General features: G+C 37.6%; 1 protein-coding gene across 1 annotated transcript in view; it reads right to left on the bottom strand.

The window, feature by feature from the left end:
* Window positions 1–24,671, bottom strand: part of LOC136849730 (oxysterol-binding protein-related protein 9) — a 272,256-nt gene that overhangs the window by 236,128 nt on the left and 11,457 nt on the right. The window contains exons 3-5 of the mRNA XM_067123106.1: window positions 20,051–20,128; window positions 15,635–15,853; window positions 12,379–12,442 (exon numbers count right to left, since the gene is read on the bottom strand). Of these exons, the coding sequence (XP_066979207.1) occupies window positions 12,379–12,442; window positions 15,635–15,853; window positions 20,051–20,128 (361 nt within the window). The remainder of the gene's footprint in view (window positions 1–12,378; window positions 12,443–15,634; window positions 15,854–20,050; window positions 20,129–24,671) is intronic.

The following is a 24,671-nucleotide window of genomic DNA, read 5'->3' on the forward strand; positions in this document are numbered from 1 at the left end:
ATGCTTAAAAATTTTCTTGTTAGAAAACCAAAATTTCTGTCTTCTGCAAGTTTATAAAATTTATGGAAGAAAAAACTGATACCATTCTTCATACTTTATTAAGGGGATCGGCCGGTTTCCGACTTTTAACGACAGGTTGTTGATATAGGGGGTTTGTTAAAGGATATTGTGTGGAACTTCTGGGGAAAAAATTTTTGTTCAGTGACCTTAGGTTTTGTGACTTTGAAAAGCATTTTTGGCCAAAATGGCCATTTTCAAAATGCATCTCCTCCTTTGCTTTTTGGTTTTAAGGGATGAGATTTGAACCACGTATAAAACACATATGGACCTTCAATACAAAGCGGGGATTTTGATTTTCAATTATTTTTGAGATATGAATTTTTTTTTTTTCAATGAAATTTTTCGGAAAAATTACAGAAAAAAAAATTGCCAAAAATCAGAAACTCAAAATATTAAAATCCCGGCTTTGTTTTAATCCATGTTTCCCATGTTATATTTAAAATTTCATTTAGATTGGTCCAATACTAAGGGAGGAGATGCATTTTAAAGCGAAAAACTTATGTTTTGAGAAATATGCCTTCAAATTTTAGTTACATAAAAAAGTAAAAGGGACTTCAAAGACTGTGTTACAATTAATTCTATGGTTTTAATGTTTATTTTTGGGTATTAATTAATGCAAAATGATTATAAATAAGAATATTAATTGATTATTTATGTGCCTAAGACACGTTCTTATAAATTTTAGGTTCCTGGTCCCCCCCTGTCTGATCTTGCTGCAAGGTATTACTCTAGGGTATCTTAGTTGCCTACACTTTTTTATTAGTGTCTCGGATCCATCCCTTGCCAAATGGATCCTGGGAATTACTTTACATTCACAATTAGGGATTCGTGATTCAAGTAATTCATCAAGTCTTGCTTCACTTATTATGATCATTTTATTTTCAGGATCGTCTATAATATCAGCCTCCGAGCTACTGCTTTCTTTTTCTAAAATATCTTTTCCCTTTGGTAGTGACGAACAAATAAAGAGGCATTTAGGGGTGGATGTGGTTGGTCTCTGGTCAGCAGAGATCGCTGCCTGCGCCGTTTGATGGGCGACAGCTCTCTCTCTCTCCGTCGCTCCATTCCCCTCTATGGCACTAATTTCTTGAACTCTTTCTTCTACTTCTCGCCTGGACTTTTCCACTTGGCTTTTCCGCATTCTAGAAGCATGAAGTGAACTCTTGGACCTTTTAGGCACGGTGAAAAACAAAAACACCTCAGAAAATACAGAGTTCAGTCAAGGCTAGCGAGCATGAAAAACGTGTCCTTCTAGCTTGGAAGTTTATAGGCAACTCTCGGCCACAATCTGAGCGTCATGGTATGATGTGGGCGTTGTCATGGCTAGGAATAACTAAAAGGTGCCGAGTAGGATATTATTGACATTATACATTTCATTTCAAAGGAAGTTTTCGTAATATATATCATAAAAAACTATACCAGACTAAATCATTTGCGCTACTGGTGTTTTATGGGTATATAGTTATTGTTACATTTTAGGCCATAACTAGAGAAATATGGCAAATTTTAGCATAATATTTAGTGGACACATTCTTGAACCCTATCATGAAAGCCATTTTTAGAATTTTTTCAGATCCACATGCGTCCCTATTCCAATTCCTAGGAACAGTCACGATTGTAAAAAAAAAAATTTTAATGATAAAATAAAGTTTGTTCATGTTTCTTACCTGGCAGATATATATATAGCTGTGGCCCTCCAAGTCCGACAGAATTTCAAACTCGCACGCAGTGGGGCCAGGTGGTTAGTACCATTCCCACCGCTGGGAGGCGGATATCAGGAACCATTCTATTTTCTATTCAGATTTTCTAGTGCCACTGTCTCAAAGTCTTTCAATAGAGCAATACTGATTAAAGGTAGTAGACAACCCTAGACATCCTTTCTGGATTAGGCGATAGGTCTGCTCTATAAATGAGGCACTGTTACAGCTATATAATATGAGTGTCATATCAGAGCAATGACTCTAGTGACTACCTGACCTCCTACGCTACCTACTCCTTTTCATCCTTGCTTTCCTCTGCACTTTAGGCTTAGGTCTCCTAGCTGGAACCTGGGTACGTGGTTCCAGAGGAGGTTGAGAAGACACTGGTGCCAGGTCTAAACCTGCAATGCCACTACCCTCAGGACTTAGACCTGGAATGGCAATATATGTACTGTCATCTGGCAAAACAGGCACTAGGTCTGCCACTGCCTCGTCTGCTGCAACAACCTGGACAGCGGTGGTGTCAACTTGTTCTGCTAGCCTTTGTTGTATGGCGGCCACATCGGTGACCAGCTTAAACAGAACTTCTTGTATGGATTTGTCCACTAGAGGCTTGTCTGCTGGGGATTGAAATGAAGTAAAAGAAGTGGATGTAGGTGCAAGGGGATCGCAGGTTACGAGGACCAACTCAGGCATGGGTTGCAAGGCTGTGCCAGGGGATGAGCTTCCTCTGTGGTAGGGGGAATCCAGAAAAGACCCTACTGAACTTCAGGCTGGCTCTTGGTTGGGCACAAGTAGCAGTGCCAGGCCAGTAGACAAGAAGGGGGTTGGATTAGAATCTCCTGGAGGGAGATTGGCACTGTGCACTGGCATTGTCATTGAGGCAGGCTCAGGCACTAGATTTGGATGGGAAACGTCGGTGGTTCCAGATGCTCCAGGTTATAAACTTTGAAGAGAACCAGTATCTGGCTCTGTGGGGGCCTCAACGTAGTCTGGTTGAAGTACTTGTCTAGCCAGGCATAGGCACTGGCAGTGGCTCAATGGCAGGGCCGGGATGAACATTGACTTCTGACAGAGACTTACAAGGCGCAGGACTCATGGTAGGCCCAGGACGGGGCTGGTATGGAGGGTCCTGTCCTAGGAGGAAGTCATAGCCTCTAGGAATTTCATTTACTACTACCACCATATAGATCTTGCTTCTATGGGGTCTAATGACCTGCAATCGGACTGTTGGAAATGTCTGCCTCTAATTATCTATGCCTACAACAGTTGCAGGTTTGTGTTCTTGAATGATGGCATCATAGGGTACCTTGTCTCACCTTATGAGGGAGATATGAGCACCATTGTCTTCAAAAGCTGAGACCTATTTAGCATGCTAACTACCTCTAGGAGGTGCCACATAAATGGGGTCCACTACCGGGGGTCCAAAAGATAAGGAATGTGTGGCTGCTAGAGCAACAATCGTAGGATTTATATTTCTGGGACAATCCTTAAACTTCAAGGAATGTCTGTATTTCTGACAGGTGTGGCAATAGACCTTACTATAATCTCTATGAGGAGTGGTCACGGTGTGAGCTGGCTGGGAATTCTGATTAGAGGGGGCTTGCCATGGTCCCCCCCTTTAGCTTTGCACTGGGCTGTTAAATGCCCTACTTTTTACAATTAGCATATACAGGTGTATTAGAAGGTCCATTGTTGGTTGGACTACTAAGGCAACGGGTCAGGGGGGACTATGCACCTATTTGAAGTGGTGGAGGCTGGGTGTTATGTCTTGTAGGCATCTTCCAGTCAGAAGCAATCTGTGAATAGTTTAGCTGCTTTTCGCTGATGTACAGTGCCAAAGGGCCAGGAGCATAATAGAGGAAGTTCTCCAGCTGCATCTGATTTAATATATCTTCGATGTCTTGGCACGCCACAGCATCAATCCATGTTTGACTGATCTCCTTGGGAAGACCTCGCCATCTTTGCCTCCAGTGCTCTGGTGTAATTTCAAATGTAATTGCTACTGCATAACTGACCTCATCATGGTTTCCCTTGTTGCCATTCTCTAAGGAATTTAAGGTGTCCTGACCCTTTCCTGTCATGTGTTTTGCAAGAATCATGGCCTTCTCAGTTTCAGTCAGATTGTACTCAGAGAAGAGTGTTTCCACCTAATCTAGCCATGCTTCTGGCTCTGCTCCATTCCACTTTGGCATGAGGTGGCTGATATTTGAGATAATGGAAGGCGCTTAGACCGAGATGGGATGTGCGGAATCATGGTGTTGGGTCATTGCCACACTGTCTTGCATGGCTTTTTCTAGCTCGGCTTCTTTTTCCTTTAAGGTTAGCCCCTTCTCCCTTAGGGCTAGTTCATGCTGTTGCTGCTTCTCCTTTTCTCGTTGCTCCTTCTCTTTCTCTCATTGCTCCTTTTCCTTTTCTTGTTCTTCATGCCGTCACTGCTTCTCTGCCTGCTTCTCCTTCTCTTCTTGTTTCAGCCACTCCAGCTGCAATTCGTACTCTCTTTCTTCCTCTCTGGCTTTCTTAGCAGTAGCTACTTGATCTGAGCCCAATGGAGCAGCTATTCTCCCATTAATGTCATACTCTTCTCTATAGCTATAAAGGTTTTGTACTCCTCAACAGACATGGTTGCTAATGCTTAGAGTGGGGTATTAATTCCCCAGAAATGCTAGAATCGTAGGATGGCCGTACAATCAATTGCCAAGAAGGAAAGTCACTCCACACAAAGCAGAGCACACGTGACGGGTGGAAGCAAAAGTTTTTTGTTGGCACTCAATGTGCTGTTTGCTTGTGGTTTATACACAAGCCTTGTGAATGCCCCCTTGTGATGGGGTGGCACTGGCACTAAAGTGCAGTATGGTTCCGAAGAACAGAGATATGACACACTACAAGGTGTGACTGGTTTCTGAAGAACTGAATAATTCAAAGGCACAAAAATGTGCAGATTGGTTCACGAAGAACAGTTTGGTTGAGCCTACATGAGGTGATCAATAGTCAAGCCAGTCATGCAGAGGCTGAATGCTTGAAGCAGTTATTTAAAAAACACGTAGTGGATGAGGGCATATACGCTAATTAAATAATATGTAGTAAACGATGGCACTTGCATACTTTTGTGTATAAAAACACAGAAATGTTTAACTTGCCTATGGACACATTGGTAATGGGAGTAGAGGTGTGTTTCAGTTAGAACAGATTAATTAGATAAACATGCAGTGCAACAATGGTACGTGAATGAACTGTGTGGAACACACAAAAAATATAAAATTAGCACAATAAGCACATTGATAAGTACAGGATACAAATGGGTTCATAAAGTTCCAAGTTGGGTATGTATAAGACTGGGAAATTCCAGTAAAATGCTACCTAGTGCTTTATTCTAGCAATAAATAAATTCACTTATCCAAGGCATAGCAGAAAATCAACATATTGAGGGGACAGTAGCAATGACTACATTTGCTTGTCTAGGTGCAGGCGGAAATCAACACTCGCGGGGACAGTGGCTTTTTATAAAAGAACTTGATTCCAGAAATTAATATCTGACACATAAAATTAATGTTTGCTAAGCCAACAATTAATTATTATGAAGGCAAGGGTCATAACTGAATCAACTCATATGCCAAGGTTAAAGATTCCTGTTCCCAACAATGATGGGTACAAGGAATAACTTAGGAAAATTAAATCTCTTGCAAACAGAATAAGCAAAGAATGTAACTTAAGGATGCATAATAAAGATAATAGCAGAGCTAAGAAAATGCTTAAGTTTCCCTCTTATATTACAATGAACGAGATGGCAGTGATCAATAGCCCTTATGAAGTGGTAGGTAACATTTACGTCTATGTCAAACGCAAAATTATTATGCTTGTAAGTAGCAATAATAAATAAGAGTGTCTACTTGTCAATAAATTTAAAGTAATTTGTAAAATTTGAAAAGTAATTGGAAAATGATTCCCTAACAGTAGTATCCAAACTTGTGCAAATAAACAATGCATGTTATGAATTAAATGACAACTCTTCAGCGCGGATAACGAATGACAGTTCAAGGCCGCGACTACATGCGTGATTTGTTTACAAACAAAAGCAAAATGTTGGCTGAGCAAGTGACTCACTCGAACAGACAAACTAGAACACTCGCTCTCGCTAATTTACGAGATACAAAAAGAAATACCGATTTTCTCTGATGGAAGGATCCACGAGTATGCATAGAAAATAATAATGCTTGAAAGCATGAATGATACTTTACTGTACTAGGGGAGGATCATAAGGTGAGGCTTGCTTGTATGTGTGGGTGGTGGACGAATTCTACTAGTACTCGTCACACGTACGGAAATGTATGCACACACACATAGAAAGAGCAAGAAAATCTCTTATTTCGAGAAATACGTGTATTTGTAATGATCTACTTTGTTGGATAAATGATACACAAATAAAACAGTGACTAAACTACCTAAGAATTGTGAGAGTGAGAGAGACTTTTCTGGTGAACGAAATCAACCGGCTTGCACGAAGAAGCAGATGGTGCTTCTAGCAGACAGGGGAGCGGTTGCCACTCATGGTATTTCTCTTCCTCGTGGATACATGAACTTCTATTGACCTACTTGAAGAGAAATTACGCACTTTCTCCCGAATTTCATACACTGTGCTCACCTAGCTAATGGTTAATATTACTACCTGACGACTAGTGAATTTCATGCAGGTTACCGACATGCAAATGGCAAGAAACCCTAACTTCATAACTCACTTCCTGACTGGCTATGTGCTCTGTGACTCTGTCTACCACCGTGGAAGTTTGGCGGCGCTAAATTTACAACGGGCTCTGCTGAGATTCACCTTCACTTTCACCGGTTTGAATTTATTTCCTAATTGCAAATCAGAGTACCCATGCACTAGATCGATAATTTCTTACCTATCAAGACATAATAAACAATTTAAAACACTACGGTTCTAAAACCACACTAACTTTCAGTGCTGGTTCGAAATTGCATGTCTGAAGTAATTTGAATGTTTTAGGTGCAAATTAACTGCTAAGATTGGGGAGGTGATTACTTAGTTAATTCTAATCCTAATAATTAGCAACACACCGGCAGGTTTTGCCACTGTTACAGATTATGCTGAGGAGACTGCATATTTTATTTTGAATTAATCTTGGTCTTACAAAACCCTCCTCGTAAGCCCATAAACTAATAAAAATCCAAAATCAAGTAATAAATGGTAGGTCACCAAGTGAAAGTGAATTTCTTAAAATTATTGTATTATTTACAATCATAGCAAGGAAGAAATTACCAAGGAAAACTGGGACACTTTCACTAAATTAATTAACTTGGAGGTACACAACAGCAATGACTGAGTGAAATGGATAATGCGTCACGTTTACTATACTGGCCACATGCAAGTGGACCAGTAAGCCAATTAAGCAATAATTCTATCAGCACTGGTAGGGCGGAAATCCCCAGGCAATCAGGAACACAGAAACATGGTTGGGCTGGTAACGACACTGATAACATTCCTGGAGTGAGACAGTTCCAGGTAAGACTAACACTGAGATGATACTCTCTCTGTGACTGAATAAATGCAAGAATTCGAGGGAGTTCCTTTACTCTACTCACCTGCTAGCTATGGGTGGGAATTACGTTATACACTGTCAAGGAATTTCACATGAAGGTAGTAGATTCACTGTTGAAATGGAAAAGACAAGGAGTTACTGAGACGATGAAATGTGCAAGAGAGAGAATAACGAGTCAAAGAAAACGATACTGGCCAACCAGTATTCCTTTCCGGGACTTGTACTTTTGTTGCTTCCTGTTTTTTCTCTCACACACAGCCTTATGTCGCTGTGATGCAAGTTATTGGCGATGTCTGAGAATTGGTACTTCCATCCATCGTGAGAAAGCGTGAGTTCCAAAGTTACCCCAGCTGTGGAGTTGTATGGGCAAAAGTCACCTGTGAGTAGCAACTCCTGGACTGGTCTGGGTTGAACTGAACTTTGGATAGCAGTGACCCTCGTGTTTTGAGGTCTCGGTTGTTGTTGGAGGCTTTGCTTCAGACTATGGATGCTTCCTGTACCTGGAAATAGGAAAAGAGACTTGGCCAGCAAAAAGGTCGAAAACTCAGCCGGTGGTAGATTGAATTTTGAGATTAAAGCAGGGAACAGCTCTCTACCCCAGCACATGTTCTCTGCTGGGACCCTTAAAAACCTCTACCTAAAACAATATGAGACACTCACTGGTCAAAACTCTCCTATCACTCCTAGGTCTGTGGGTATACCGCTCTCCCCTACTGCCTGGTATTTTTGCAATAAGGGCTTAAGTGTTTGCAATGTGTGGCAATATTCCTTATATATATATATATATATATATATATATATATATATATATATATATATATATATATATATATATATATATATATATATATATATATATATATATATATATATATATATATATATATATATATATATATATATATATATAATATTATATATATATATATATATATATATATATATATATATATACTCTTATATATACTCTCATATATATATATATATATATATATATATCAGCAATAAGTCACCAAACTGCACGTGACAAATGTATACGTAGACAACCACATGAGAGGTGAAAATTAGAGACCAGGTACCAAGCGCTTTCGTGTATTGTGTACACTTCTTCGGGGTACAAAGTAAAATAAATAAATAGAGACATAAAACAGAAAACTACAAAAACAAGATCAAAGCCACTAACAAGCTCAAACATCATTACTGAATGCAACCATAGTTTGGAAAAACAAATTGTCACATACCAAACAAAAATACTTTAAAAATACTTAAGAACTGGAAACTACAGTTAGAACAGGCTATTTACTCAAAGGCAACATGTACTTCTACAATTTTTATGAACAAAATACTTCCTCCCTAATTCAAAAAAGACGAACTAATATTCATAAGTTGATTGTTAAAATGCTTAATAAAGGCAGATTCAATTATATTTTCTTAACAATGTGGACACAAAAAATGATCTCAGATGAATTTTTCCAGTCTATACAATAGTTAAGATCATTCATAATATTACAAATAAAGCATTTGTCAATTGTATATTCGAACTACGTAACGATGCTGTTTTAGACGATAATCTGGTTCTTTACCAGTTTGACCAGGTATTTTTACTACACCCAGCACAGAAATCGTGTAAATACAGCCATTAATTTGTTTTGGGGAGTTACGAACAATGATATTCTGAAGTGTCTAATTCTTGTAAGCAACATTTTATCTTGAAAATTTTCAGTAATTTTTTAATGAAACAAGATTTACGTTATATGGAAGTGTCAAAATATTTTCTCTCTAAAGGCTCCCTATTGTACTGGAATAAAAAATGTTTCTAACTTTCTGTAAAGATTTGTCGATTAAAACTTTTAGGTATTTTAACATAATTCCTATGTCATAAATTTTGCAAAATTAAGTCTAAGAATTGGAGTTGCATATCATAATGCTATAAAAACACTACAAAAAACTGAAGAGTTTACATTAACGTGGTGATCTGAATATGGTGGATGTAAGAACAGACGTTGTAGGTTTCCTGTAAACATCAAACACGAAACTTCTATCCCTTCTTTGAACCAAAACATCTAGAAAGGGTATTGCACAATCCTTTTCTTCTTCAACGGTGAATTTAATACGATGTACCAAACGATTTAATTTGTCTAAAAAGCTGTTCAAATTCTTGGATATGGGCCAAACACAGAATATGTCACCAACATATCGAAACCAAAGAGCCTCCTTGGGCAAAATAGTAGCAATATTTTTACTTCAAAAAATTCCACATAGAGTCTGCTAAGCACTTGGAGACAGAGGATTGCCCATATGGACCGAAGGTTGAAATTTTGCAGTTATCGTGATTTATAAGTGAAAAAATATTTCAAACTGATAAAAGCTACAACCATGGGTTGTATTTGTTGTATTTTACATGAAATTGCACACATTTTCATATATAAAACTTTATGTAACAGCTTAATATAAAACAGTGCAAAAATTACGACAAAATGACGAAAAGAATTTCTGAAATTTTCGCTGAGTTACCGCGCGGACGTAAGGAAAAAAGTTTTTTTAAAAATTCACCATAAATCGAAATATTGTGCTAGAGACTTCCAATTTGCTGCAAAATGAAGGTATGTGATTGAATATTACTAGAATGTAAGAGTTTTAGCTTACAATTGCGTTTTTCAACCATTTCGGTCGAGTCAAAGTTGACAGAAGGTTGAAATTTTTGTAGTCAACGACGGTACATCCACTCGCACCCAACAGACAATTTTAGTCGACGATGATACATCCAGTCGGCGTTTAAGGGTTAATCAATGATAACCTTAAATTCTGATATATCAAAGCAGGATACATGATTCTGACTACAAAACCCCATGCTACAAACAATATGAAATCCACTAAAAATCTGAATATTTAAGATAAGTCATTTTATCTCATTGCTGGCTAAAATATTTTTAAACACACGACAACAAAGTTACACCACCTATCATATGCAAATACCACTTTACAGGCATATACTATCAAGGTAAAGTTACAAATAATATAATTTAAATGATAAATAAATGCACAGACTATTTATGCTTCATAATAATGCCCATAAAAAATAAGTAAATAAAGAACTTTAATCTCAAGACCAAACGTATTGGGGCCTAAAACTGAAACTAGTATTTTTCCCAAAAACAATACCTACAATACAGTATATACAATGAAGAGGATGAATTACCTAGATTCTAATTTAAAATACCTTTATGTATTCAACATACAGTACGGACTATAAGACATTTCCATGTTTCATGATGCTGTCTACTATATAGCACTTGTATATACTCTCTTAATGAACACAAGAGACGAATTCAAAACTCAGTAGAAAAATATACAGAAACAAATACAGGCAGTCCCTGGTTTACGACGGGTCAGGCTTACGATGTTCCGAGGTTACGACGCTTTTCAAATATGTTCATCAGAAATTATTTCCCGGTTTACGACGCATGTTCCGGGGTTATGACGAATTGTACACTGATCCAATGGAAGAAATATGGCTCCAAAACGGCAGAATAATAAAAATTTGGAGGTTTTTTTGATGAAAAACTCAATGAATATGCAGTTTACATAATTTTCAATAAAAGCATTAAATGTAAGGTTTTCTTAGGATTTTTGACGATTTTTGACAATTTTTCGGTTTACAACGATTTTTGGTTTACATAGCGTAAAAACAAAACCCCCGTCTTAAACCAGTTTTGCTAGAAAAATAATTACTAAAAAAATAATTTAAAAAATAATAAAGTAGAGAGGGATTCTTATATTTAAAGTGCTGTCATGTATTTGACTGCAGTCCTCCTAATCCACAACTTTATTTCAAAAGTAAAGTAAAAAAATATCTATCCCACCCATCACTATATATCTAGCTTATCTATTTCTAGACTTCTACATTATCCACTACCAAACTCACACAACTCCAGCAACTTCAAGAAAAAAGAAAATGCTTTTTGATATAACTCTCAACCTTAAGAGGCCAACATTTCCTAACACTTTATGATGTCAAGACACCAATGATTCAGTTTCTACCCAAGACTACAGACTTTCACATTCTAAAGACAACTCACCAATAGGGGTTTTTTTTATGTACAATTTTCTCTCTAGAGCATTAATATCTTGCTGATATTTACAGAATATTCCAATTTTCATCTTGCTAAAATGAAGAACAATACCAATTTACACATATTCCTTGAATAGCAGTTAGTTAATACAAGAATGTATAACAAGGTAGCCATAGGCATGCATATTGTATATGAGCTGGGACCTAAAGGAATAAAAGCTTCATCAATTTATGCTTAAAAATCCTTTCAGCAGGTACCATTGTCAAGTTCATATTTACTACAAGCAATGCAATGCACATTTACAAGACAACCAAATAACTAAAGACAAAAGCCTAAATTACTAAGATGAATACTATTTCAACTACTACCAACACTAAAGTCCTATAAGGTTATGATGACAGTGTTAATAACACGATTACCATGAGTAACCATCCAATCCGTATCTAACAGCCAAGGCGAAAGTCCATAATTTGTCATTCTCCATGCAGGTAGATCTAAAAATCATGCAGGAAGTAATTATATAAGAACAGCAATCCACAAATGATATGATTAGGGGATTAGCAAGTGTTATCTCTGTAACAGAGAAATCAAATTATACACAATATATATATATAACAGTTACCATAGTACAATAAGCAATGCACAATGATGTTATAAGGTGAACGTTCCAATAGAAAAGCTTTCAGATTCATGCAATGCTGAAGTGTCCCAATTCAACCTCTGCTCAAATTAGGCTACCACTGGATGAACATCTCACCTGGGCTTCTTCTCCGTATGCCTACAAGTGTATTAGCTGCCTCAGCACACTCCCTCCCTACTTCAATTCCTGTATGAACTGTAGGAGCTACAGAAAGCTGGCCTCCTGCCTCCCCTGTGGAAGAGGCCATTAATCCCCCTGCTCCTCCTCCTCCCCTACTACCTCCAACTCCTTCACAGATTCTCTCACCTCTCCACTACTTCCTCCAACAGTAGAGGATGAAGGGGAACTCTCTGGGATGGCATTGCAGGGATGATATACACCATTAACAGGAAACGCTGTGTTTTTTGCAATCTGCAGAGAAAAATTTCAACTTAATAAGGTGGCTGGGCATGATGCTACTTAGGAAAAATTACATTATGTATCATACAAAACCTAAAAATAAAGACCACATAAGTTATAAATCCACAGTTTAAAGATGGAAAACTTCACTGCTAAGACAATAAGCCTAGGCATTATAAAACTGTATAATCACATTATCTGATTCTGCTCAAGTTTAAACTTTTCATTAACAACACATACCATGTTATCTAATTAGTTCATCCAGACCATTTAGGATCTACACTGTACACTGCACTAATATACTGTATGGCTTTATATGCTAAATATGAAAATGTAAAACATACAGCCTTTGAAAAACAAATTACTGTAGTACTGTCAAATGCATTGTATGACTGCACTCTCAATCAATCAAGTAAATACGACTGTCTTATTTGTACCATTTCTCTTATGAATATTATAAAGAAGAAATTTAGGCTTTATGAAATAAAATTTTTCATACAAACTCATCAATGTAATTATCCTTAACTCCAGTGTCAATTTTCCTAAACACATAACTTTTGACATTTTGAATGTGGAAGAACAGTAGCTATAAAATCAACCACTGAGTGACAGTATGCACACAGGCACCTTTGACCCAATGGTACATAGAGACAGCCATCCAAAAGAAGGGGACTGGAGGATGGCACTTCATTATGGGTTTGCAAGAAAAACTCTTATTTTACAAAAATTTCAATGGTTTCACAGCAAACCAATCAAACATGATTAGCCAGAATTACAATTTAAGTGTAAAGGCACGAAATTATTTCCACCTACAGCAAGACCCAATGTATTTAGGATCCCTACAGGATGGAAAACGTAAGGAACAAAGCTTTTGAAAACTTCCAAGTGAAGCAATGGTTTGTACTGGGAATACTTCAAGTAAATGCACGAAAAAGAAACTAACCATTCAGATGGACATGGTCACTTGTAACCCAAGGAGTCCACATCTCCAATATGAATTATTGATTATTTAAGTGAGTAAAATAAAGCAGGGGGGGATGCAGAGGCAACTCACTCTACTAGGGTTAATGAGCATAACAAGTAAACACCTACTCCTTATGTATAACACCTCTCAGGTAGAATTTAAATTGCTCTTAAGGTGGCTGAGATATCCAAATTCCTTTTAAGGGCTAAAGGCATCATCAGTAAGGCACCTATATTGTGAACTGTCCCTCTTAACTGAAAAGCTTCTTCTTTACATACCCTAGGATTGGCCTGAAAAATAACCGCTGATGTATGGCAAAAAATTTATGAGACACTTTTCCTTTACTGATTTATAAATATAAAGAGCTTAGAATCATGTAATTTTAGATCTTAAAGCTTCTTGAGATGGTGCCAAACAGCTCTAACTGATCAAAGATGTTGATTGTCAGCACTGCCACTGCCATTGTAGGGATAGTGAATGAGTCAGTAAAATTATCCCATGACCCTGCTGACAGAGTCTTAACAAAGAAATTGGGAGAGAAGACCAAACCAGTATTATACCAGTATCTGGAGTTGGTGAAAGAGCATGGCATTCACTCACTTCCCTGGTGGAGGCAAAACCCAGTACTGTAATGGGTCTATATAAAAAAAGTGCTCAAAGTAATTATTGTTAAGCTCTTTGGTGGCCTTTGAACCAAAAGCACCCTTCCAATTAAATACATGGCCTGGATGGTATCTGCTTCAAAATCACACTTTCTGCATAAAAATTATTAACTTCCTGAAGCATAACATACCATTTAATAACAGCATCAACAGATTTATTACTCGCAAAAGAGGCTTTTCAAATGATTCAGTATCAGCTATTTAACCTTTCGGTTTTTTGTCAAGTGAGCAAAACCAGTGAGCATTAACCTCAAACCTTGAGCAATGTTCTTTTATACGGACATATCTTAAGTGAACAGTATAATACATACATTTTACTATTTATTCACGTGTGAAGTAGCATTTACTTTCACTTAAAAAGAGAAAAAACTAGAAATCCATATGCTCCTTTGCTCTAAGTTGCAGTCTGTGCTGATGTCTTCCATTTCTTTGAACAGTGTTTATGATGACAAACATCTAAAACATGTACTCAGAGATGGTGGCTATCAGCCAAATATTTTTTGACCACAAACATCTAAAACATGTACTCAGAGATGGTGGCTACCAGCCAAATATTTTTTGACCAAAGTATCTAAATACAATGAACAATGTAACTTCAACTCTCTTGGTCACTGAAGATGCAAAGATACATCATCCAAAATTCAACAGTCTCTTTTTTAGTTTGCTATCTTATTCTTTGATAATACAACAATAAAGTACTAGAATTCTGCTCTAAAATGACATCACAATGGCTGTTGCATATTTAATGTTAACTTCACATACACTCAACAAAGTGAAATAATGCTATCAAATCTTTAGCTCTGGAATAAATAGGACTCACAAAGGCCTAGTGACATTAAGTTAAAACTGCACTACAACACTAGCAATACCTTGCTAATAATTTAAACTCAATCTGTGAGTATAAATCAAGAGGGGCATTGATATACAGTATAGATGTATGATAGACAGAATGTGAGGATAAAACAAGTCTTTGCCATCAAAACAAAACAATAATACAGTAAAGTAGTGTATACGTAAAAAAAAGAGGACACAACAAAAACTGACACCAAAATGTGCATTCTCATGAAACATTCTTAACAATTACTATACTCAGAATTACACTGTCACCTGATTAGGAACCCCTACAATTTTAATTTGTGATATATGACCAAGCTCTCTCTCTCTCTCTCTCTCTCTCTCTCTCTCTCTCTCTCTCTCTCTCTCTCTCTCTCTCTCTCTCTCTCTCTCTCTCTCTCTCTCTCTCTCCATCTTATATTACCTCAGCCTACTTTGGCAATAAACCTCAGTTGCACATCCATGAGGTACAGTACTGTAGTTAATTCTTTAAAATTATTATAGTGGTTATGTTCTGTGTCTCTAGTGTACAACTTAGTATAGTACCTGTGCATACTAATTTCTCTCTCTCTCTCTCTCTCTCTCTCTCTCTCTCTCTCTCTCTCTCTCTCTCTCTCTCTCTCTCTCTCTCTCTCTCTCTCTCATCTTTACACAACGCATTATGGTATTAGTGCTGTTATAATGCAATATTATTAATTCATCATCATAAATAGAATACTATAATTAATAACAATCTGGACTTACCTGAAGTAATACAATTGAGTGTTTGATAGATTCAAGGACAGTATTAATGTGATTAATAACTTCCTGGCACCGCTGGCGATCAGCTTCATCCTCCGTGGAGGCTATGTGTTTCTCCAAGACTGACGTTTGATCAATAAGGAGCTGAAGGTAAGCATCACTTTCCGTCAACTTCTTGTCGAAATCAGCCATGGTTGGCATAGGTTTGCTAGGATCCCATCTCTATAAAAAAAAAAAAGCAAAGACATCTTGCTATTAAGTTTCTTCCTATTAAGCTTACTTGAGTATAGGACTTTAACATATAAAAACATAACACAATGCCTGCCCATCAAACAAACTTACATGACTATACTAAACACAGCCCTAAAGTTCTAAATAGTAAATTCTGCAAACAAGTACATAGGTTTTAAAGGCTAAAAGGCAACTGGATATAGTATATCATATTAGTAGAATCTACTGACAGAGACGCATACAAAAAGTATTCAAGACAAAAGATTTATATCTTATTACAAAAAAATCAACAGAGTAAAATCCCTCATAACTGGCATCCTTGAGACAAAGGGGTTATAGTTAAATGAATATCATGATGGAAATTGTTCTAAAATGAATGTGTCTGAACTGTCATTTTGCCAGATATACCAATAAACAAACCTAATAGTTTATTATTAAATAATTCATAATCATATCATCTTAAACTGATCTTCACCTTCTGGTCACTTAAATCCATACAGCAGATGACAGATATATATGCATGCCTAGAATGAGGTTGTGGGGAGCATAGACAATGTGGAGTTTACCTTAATACAATGGACATGTATATACTAGGTTTACATATGCATTTTACACAACAAAAACAATCACTTGCATAATTTCATTTATACAGTACTTACTGAAAATTATATTCTAATAATGTACACAAACTCTTCATCAATTTCTTATACTTAGCCTACAATTTTGTTTTTTGTTTTTCTTTAATAAAAACACTCATAAAAGAAATTTAGACTAACGCAGAAACAGGTTTTTGGTGTTGGAAACATTGAAGGAGGGAGGGAGAAGTGTAGACGAGATGTGGGGGATATGAATAAAGCTTTGCATGAGGCTGCTGGATGTACAATCAGGAGACTCAGATTGAAGAAAAAGATGTGGATGTCTGAAGAAAAATGGGATATGATCAAAATGAGAGGTGAGGCAAAATTGAGGAGTGAGATGCATTTTGTTAATGATGAAGATTTTTAATTAGCAAGAACCAAGTAACTGAGTTTGGATTCAGAAGTTAAAAGCCTAACTAAGAGAGATAAAAGATCTGTTAATGAAAAGATTACAGAAACTTAAAAATTTAATGAATAAAAATGATGGTCCGAGCCAAAGGATAGCATATAAAGCAACTGGAGAGTTGAGTGGCAGTGCTGGCAAGTGTAAGGATATGCAAGTCAAGGATATGGAAGGTAATTTTTTAACCAAAAATGTTGAAACCAGTAATAGATGGAAAGAGCACTTTGAGACAGTTCTTAATAGACCAGTCCCCCCAGAAGAGGATATACCACCTGCTTAAGAAGATTTAAATATTGATGAAGGTGAGATAGGCTTGTAGTAGTAGTTAAGGCAATAAAATAGTTAAAGAATTATAAGGCACCAAGAGAGGATGGTTTTTTCCCAGAAATGTTTGAAGTGGAGGAGGATAGATTAGTATTTGTCTTGAAGATACTATTCAATGAGATGTATCAGCACCAATACCCAATTATCGGCGCCAATAAGTGGAAATCAGTGATTTTTGGTGCTGAAAATTGCCGATTTTCGTCACTAGACAAGCACTGTAAAACCAGATCACCAATAACCGAGCCCGCCCATAACCAGGGACTGCCTGTATTTTGATTTAGGAGCATGAGTCATGGTACAGTACAGTGACTTAAGATAATAAATTCTTAGCATTTGAAAATAAAATGCTCAGAAGAATATTAGGAATTAACTGGAGGGATATAATATCAAATAACAGAATTAGAGAAGTAACGGGGGTGCAGCCAGCTGATGAGTTTGTTAGATTCTCATGCTAGAAGTGGCTAGGCTATGAATATAGAAGACGGAATAGTACAAGATACACTGGGGGGTGGGTTGCCCTTGGTAGAAGAGGTAGAGGTAGGCCAAAGGAGACGTGGTTGAGGACAATGAGGCGGGAAGCCGGAGATGAGAGTTGGGGAGATCTTGAGGAGTTAGCCCAGTATAGAATGTGGTGGCACAAGTTCATCAAGGCCCTATGCACCCCCGTGGGTGCCACAGGAAATGACTGATTGACTCATAAATTCATTGTCACTGTCGTAGCTATCCACTGAAGGAGAGGCAGTAAGAGGGGGAGGACTCCTGACTAGCAAAGTACAAGCAGTCCCTGGTTAACGGCGGGGGTTCCATTCCTGGCCGAGCACCACTAACCGAAAATCAACAGTAATAGCACCGATAAACCGCTTAATGGTACCGCTAACCAGTTATCGGTGCCAATACCGACACCGATAAACCACTATACAGATGCTGATAAACAGCTTACTGGCGCCGAAAATCTGGTTAATGACATCACTAGCCAAACACTGAAACGCTGTTAACCAATGGCACTGGTAAGTGGGGACTGCCTACAGCTTATCTATACATAAACACACACACGTGAGCAACACACACACAAACACAGAGGAAGGGTAGTAGAATTGGATAACTGGCAATTAGAGCCTACCATAGATCTGTCAGTCTGCTTAAAAAAAAAAGGCTGTCCATGGAAAGGCAAAAAGCAAATTGTACTTGGCATTTTTTAAAAGTAAACATGCTTTCTCGCTCACTCTCTCTCTAGATACTTCTTGATTAAGTGGCAGTTGGAGGAAAATGTGCCAGCTGCTTGAGAGTTCTAGGAGTTTGCATACTGGATACCAGGAAGTTTACTGTATCTCCAAAATCCTTGTGTTGAGACATTATCCTACCATCATTTTTTCTCTACATGACATTTCACCAAACACAGGCCAGCTCTATTGAAAACAAATGGTCGTGGCCACATTCACAGTGTAACTCTAAATTGTGGATTATCCCTATGGAGAAAACTTCCACATTTACAATCTCACACACCTATACAGAAGGTTTATCAGTAGCATGTCAAAACCCCTATATTCAATATGCCATACATCCCTACCTCGTGCATATTTTCTCACTTCCTGGGTATTAAGCCCCTTCAACTTCATCTATCCAAAACTTTCTAGGTCTTCTTTTTCTATCCACTCCAAAATCATCAGAGATATGAACTTTTCACCAGACTATCATTCTAAATTCTTTCCCATGACCAAAATACTGAAAAAAAAAAAAACTCTGATTCAGACTTTCCACATTTCTCATCTTTCAATCTTTCTCACAACACATATACTACACAAAGAATTAATCTCAACACTTTTTACCTATTCTTTTTATTTGCATCCATCCAACAGTTGTGCTGCACATCCAAGAGAAAAAAAAATCCAAAAAAATTAAAAGATGTGCAATCCTGGCAGAGCGGTTAGCAAGTACCCACTTATGGGACATGTTAGAACATTCATAAGACAACAAAAACTAGATAATCAAATACCTAACATTAAAATATTTATTTTAGAAATCAGATTACAATTGTCAAAAATTCCCTTGAGATTAAGAACTAATTTATTCACTGAAAGTTCATACAAAATGTTATATTAATTATTCAGCACCTCTCATTTCTGAAAAATATTGCCGCCAATCCTGCCTCCAAAGCACATTTTTTAAAAATAAAGTGTGACCTTTGCCTATTATTACATTTGGCAAATTTCTGTTAGTATCATTAATCTCTGGGCCAGAATACTGTATAGGCAAAAAACCGTATACCCAATCATCATACAAGCAAGACTGACTGCAAGAGCTCTTTCTTAATACAAAATGTATGAGGAACCTTTACACCCAGTGATGAACCAAGGAATCAGCATTACTGTATTTACATGGTCTAATGCCCTAAAATATATACAATACATATAACTGACCAATACTGCCACCAAAACATGACAAACAGCCAATTTGCTGCACCAGATTATGCAAATTTATCAATCAATCCCAATGCAACTGCATGAAAGATTATCTATGGTGCATAACTACACTGTGACTGGAAATAAGTGAAAATCCACAAAAATGGATGCATGCAAAAACACTTTTAAAACAACACAAGTAATAAAAGATTACAATTGGGAGCATGCAGTCATTTGCACGATGGTTCGCTTCAACCAACTGTTGGAAGAAGAAGACCATTGTGCAAATGGTTGCTAGTTCCCATGTTGAATAATTTTTTATTTACATTGTTTCAAAATACATTTCTTACTCATATACTGTACATAATTGTGAATTTTCACTTATTACATGAAAGATTCTCTGAAATATAACAAATGAACTTACTCTGATTGAAGGAGTGTGTCTCACTATAGTATCCTCTAGAGCACGAATCCACTTTTCTCGTTCATCTGGATCATGCGCCTGCAAAAGAGGAAAATGAGTATATTACCTTTAAACTGAAAAGTACTGGACAAAAACACATAACTTGTCAACCTTTTTGGAGAAAGGTATATGATAAAGATATACTAATGTTCACAGTTGTTTCCTATACAATGAACTGATCAAATACAGTCCAAATTCAAAATGCATAAATGAAAAACAAAGCCTAAATGCACTCCCCTAATTAAATAATGACAAATCCATCCTTTCAGGAACCATATACTGTAACTCTAGCTATGGCTTTTACCGTAAAAAAAACTGCATTTAAATAAGCATTCAGTACTTTAGATAGTAACAAGAATGAGGACAATGAGAATGTTAACATTCATAAGAGATAACATGCTGATTATACACACCATGATGACTTTCATCAAGATCTATGCCTTTGTTTTTGTAATAATGCCTCTATTTTACCCAAGTTACCAAACTTACAACTTAATATCAAAATAGCACTCTTACTAAAAGAAAAAACATACAATAAGTGCAGTCTTTCATACAGTCTTTCATATGCACACTAAGGGCATTTGGTTTTCATGGTCTCAATTTTTATTCCAGTTGAAACACACTTTTTTCAAATTCACCTCATTCACTGAATATTTTTTTGCTCATATAACTACTGTATAGTAGGAGCTTACTTTTGAACAGCTTCCACACAGGTCAATAATTTTGCTGACAGCAGCTTTATATTGTTTGGTGTTGGTTTACTAGCACATAAAACACTACCAGTGTACTGTACTGTATTGCCAAAGAAAGAGAAATCCACAATGTGTACTTTAGTTTCAAAAAAGATCAGATAAGATAAGATTATTATTACACCCTTCAGTTCAAATATACTGAGATTACATATCAATTAGTCTAGAGGTATGCAAAATTAAGACATGGGTAACTATATATGCTTTAAAGATAAAATACAAAAATAAGAAAATCTGATGTGGTTCCTGTCTTTACATATCTTGTGTCTGATGATTTTCTAGGACTTATAAAAGATATACAAAAATGTTATTTTCATGATAAAATTACATTTCATATATACTTACCAAGTAATTACATAGCTATGGTTTCAACTTGCACAGCAGCCTTTATTTAAAAAATCACAGTAGCACTTCGATAGTTTAGTGTAGGTGACAAGCCCCGCCCACTAACAGGAGTACTGGAAATGACTTAGCAGAAAACCTCATTCTGTCTGTGCTTCATGTCCATGAGAGAAAAGGAGGGGGGGTTCTGATTCTGTAATTACTTGGTAAGTATACATGAAACTTAATTTTATCATGAAAATAACATTTTCATATAAGTAACTTACCAAGTAATTACACAGTTAAACCCTAAATTGACAGGAGGTTGGATAGGGTACATGAGCATATTCTACCTTAAAACATTAAGTAATAGTAATGAATTTGAAATAGAAAAGTTTGCTAGCATTAAAACAATGCTTGTCATTTCCTTACCTGGTAAGAGAGCTACTACAGGTGAACACTACCTCTGGCTGGTGCCTATCTTGACCTGTAGTGGCATGGCAGTTCAGCCAAGGGTTGCCTCTACTTAAGTGGGAGCTTTGCAGCAGAGGATAGGCCTGATTGTTAGCAAAGCATACACTAAGGTCCTTGCCCTGGGTGCAATACCAGTATAAAAAAACAACCAGACAACACTTTCACCTATGCTGAAAACACCACAACCACTGAGACTGGTGGGTACTCCAGGTACATTGTACCCCCTGGCTCCCAAAAATTTGACACCTTACTTCAGGGCAAAGAGATGGTAGGAGAAAAAGAGATTCCTATGCTTCTTCCCCCAATACCATGCCAGCCACTGAAAATGGCCCCAAGGTACTGCAATTTTTAAACAATGTTTCAACTCTCATATAGTGAGATGCGAAGATTGGTTCGCACTTCCAATAGGCCGACTACAGAATGGAAGTGAGGGACCTATGTGCCTGAAAGCTAATAAGGTAAAGAATGCCCTGACATCATGAACTTTCACTTTAAAATTAGCAAAATGTCCTCCTGAATCTGAGAGTGCGCCTCAGAAATTAAGTCTTTGATGAAGAAGGACAATGCATTCTTAGTCAGAGGGTGCGACAGGTTCTTGACAGAGCACCAGAGGTTACTGGGTGGTCCTCTGATCTTCTTGGTCCTGCTCAGGTAATAATTTAAAGCCCTAGCAGGAAAAGAACTCTCTCTTCTTCTTCAGAGCCAAGGTATCCGTTAAGGACTTAATGAAGAATGAACAGGGCCAGGGCTTGGAAGGGTCCTCGTTCTTGGCAAAAATCCAAGGGTAAAGTGGTAAACTGCGTCTCCTTTTGAAAAAACCTACCCATTTTCAATGGCTTGGAACTCGCTAATATGTTAGCAGTAGCTAAGGCCAAGAGAAAGAGAGTCTTTTGAGTAAGATTTCTCCGAGGAGAGGAACTAAAGGGTTCAAAAGAGGGACCTGTCAGCCACTTAAACACTACGTCCGTTAAGATCTGGGATTGACACAAGATTCAGGACCTGTGTTGAAACACTGAGCTAAACACAGCTTGATACCCTTTAATGGTGGAGGATGAGAGATTCCTAGATCCCCTTGGATAAAGAAGGAAATCTGTAATTTGGGTCACAGGCGTCTCATAAGAAGATACATTGAGTCTGAGACACCAACTTCAGAAAATCTCCCCTTAGCCTGGAAGACACAGCTAAGAAATCTACGCCTGCATCTTGCAATAGCCTCAGCAGCGCGTCTTGAAAACCTTTACACTCTGACAAGATTAAGGACAGTCTGAAGCCTGTCAGGGGATGAGCAGACAACCCTTTGGTATCTCTAAAAGTGAGGTTGTCTGAGTAGACATGGTTACTGTATTGGGGAAGGAGTCTCGGAAAGTCCACCCAAAACCGCAGCAGGTCCTGGAACCATTCTTTCATGGTCCAGAAAGGGGCTATGAGAGCCATGGTAATGATGCGATGAGTCCAAGCCTTGTTCAGCACTTCTCTGACTATGTTGAAGGGCTTTAGGCGTAGAGGACCAAGTAGGACCAATCTAACAGGATGGCGTCTGTTGCCCATGCTAGAGGGTCCAGGGCCGGAGAACAAAAAAGAGGAAGGTGATGGTTCCTTGAGGTGGCAAACAGGTCCAATGTTGGCCTGCCCCATAGTTTCGCAGATTCTGATAGACCAGGGGATCCAAGGTCCACTCGGTGGGAAGGACCTGCTTTCCACAGCTCAGTTCATCCGCCAGAATATTTACTTCACCCTGAATAAATCAAGTGACTAGACTCACTCGATTTTGATCTGTCCACAGTACAGTACAGTAAACACCCATATTCATGGGGGATGAGTACCACAACCCCACCCTGCAAATATCTAAAATCTGCGAATACTTAAAACCCCTCTAAAAACACTTAGAACTGCCTAATTTGATAGTTGAAATAAAAAAAACTCTAAAAATACTTATGCCTGAGTATTTTAATAGTTTTATCACAAAATGTGCATTTAGTCATGAAAATTATATGAAAATACAGTAATTAGTGAATATTTCTCAGTGAACAATACCACAAATAGGCAAATTTTCCACAATGTGTATATACTGTATGTTCCATAGAGAAATCCATGAATCGGTGAGTCCATGAATCTTGAGAACGCAAATATGGAGGGGTTACTGTAGAAGGTCTCTAGCTGTCTGGCAGAGAAAAAATAAGTGGGTGCTGCTTCACTTTTGTATGTACAGGTAGTGTTCCAGTTACGATAATCCATCTTATGATAATTCGCTTTTGCGATGGGGTTAGCAATTAATATCGATACAACACTATTTTGGAAATATGTATTTTAAATTTCATGCGCGACTGGCGCACGCCAACAGCGTACAATCAAGCAGCGTGTGATGTTTGATATGTTGGCCTGAGAGGCTGGAATAGGTACATTAATTCATTGAGCCGACCTCATTGCTCTTGCTGTGTTGGAAGTTGAAATTTGTTAGTGTTTGTTTGTGATTTTTGCATGTTTGTAAGTAAACTCTAAAACTCAAATTTGTATCAGTATGTCTGCCAAACACCCAAGTTTGTCTCCTGCTGGTAGTGCAAAAAGAAGAGGCAGTCTATCACTTTGGACCAGAAAGTGAAATTTATCAACCAGTGTGCCATTGGAAAGCCCATCATGGTAATCGAACGTGACGAGCATCTATCGCAGTCGACAGTATCCACCATCCTTAAAGACGTGAAATGGATAATGGATGCTATAAAGGCATCTGCTTCAGTTCCTTCGACATTTATATCAAAGAAGAGGATAGGGCCTTTGGAAGAAATGGAGCAGTTACTGGTCACGTGGATTGAGGACCAGATACAGAAGTGTATGCCACTCAGCCTCTTAACTATTCAAACAAAGGCTCACAAGCTTTTCGATGAACTAAAGAAAAAATATGATGATAACCACAACAAAAGTTTTGTAGCAAGTGCTGGATTGGTTTTTTTGTCGTTTCAAAAACAGCTGTAATTTTCATAGTGTGAAAATTAGTGGTGAAGCTGCAAGTGCAGATGCCAAAGGAGCCAGTAAATTTAAGA

This window comes from Macrobrachium rosenbergii, chromosome 21 (genome assembly GCF_040412425.1).
Source record: "Macrobrachium rosenbergii isolate ZJJX-2024 chromosome 21, ASM4041242v1, whole genome shotgun sequence".
Classification (NCBI taxonomy): domain Eukaryota; kingdom Metazoa; phylum Arthropoda; class Malacostraca; order Decapoda; family Palaemonidae; genus Macrobrachium; species Macrobrachium rosenbergii.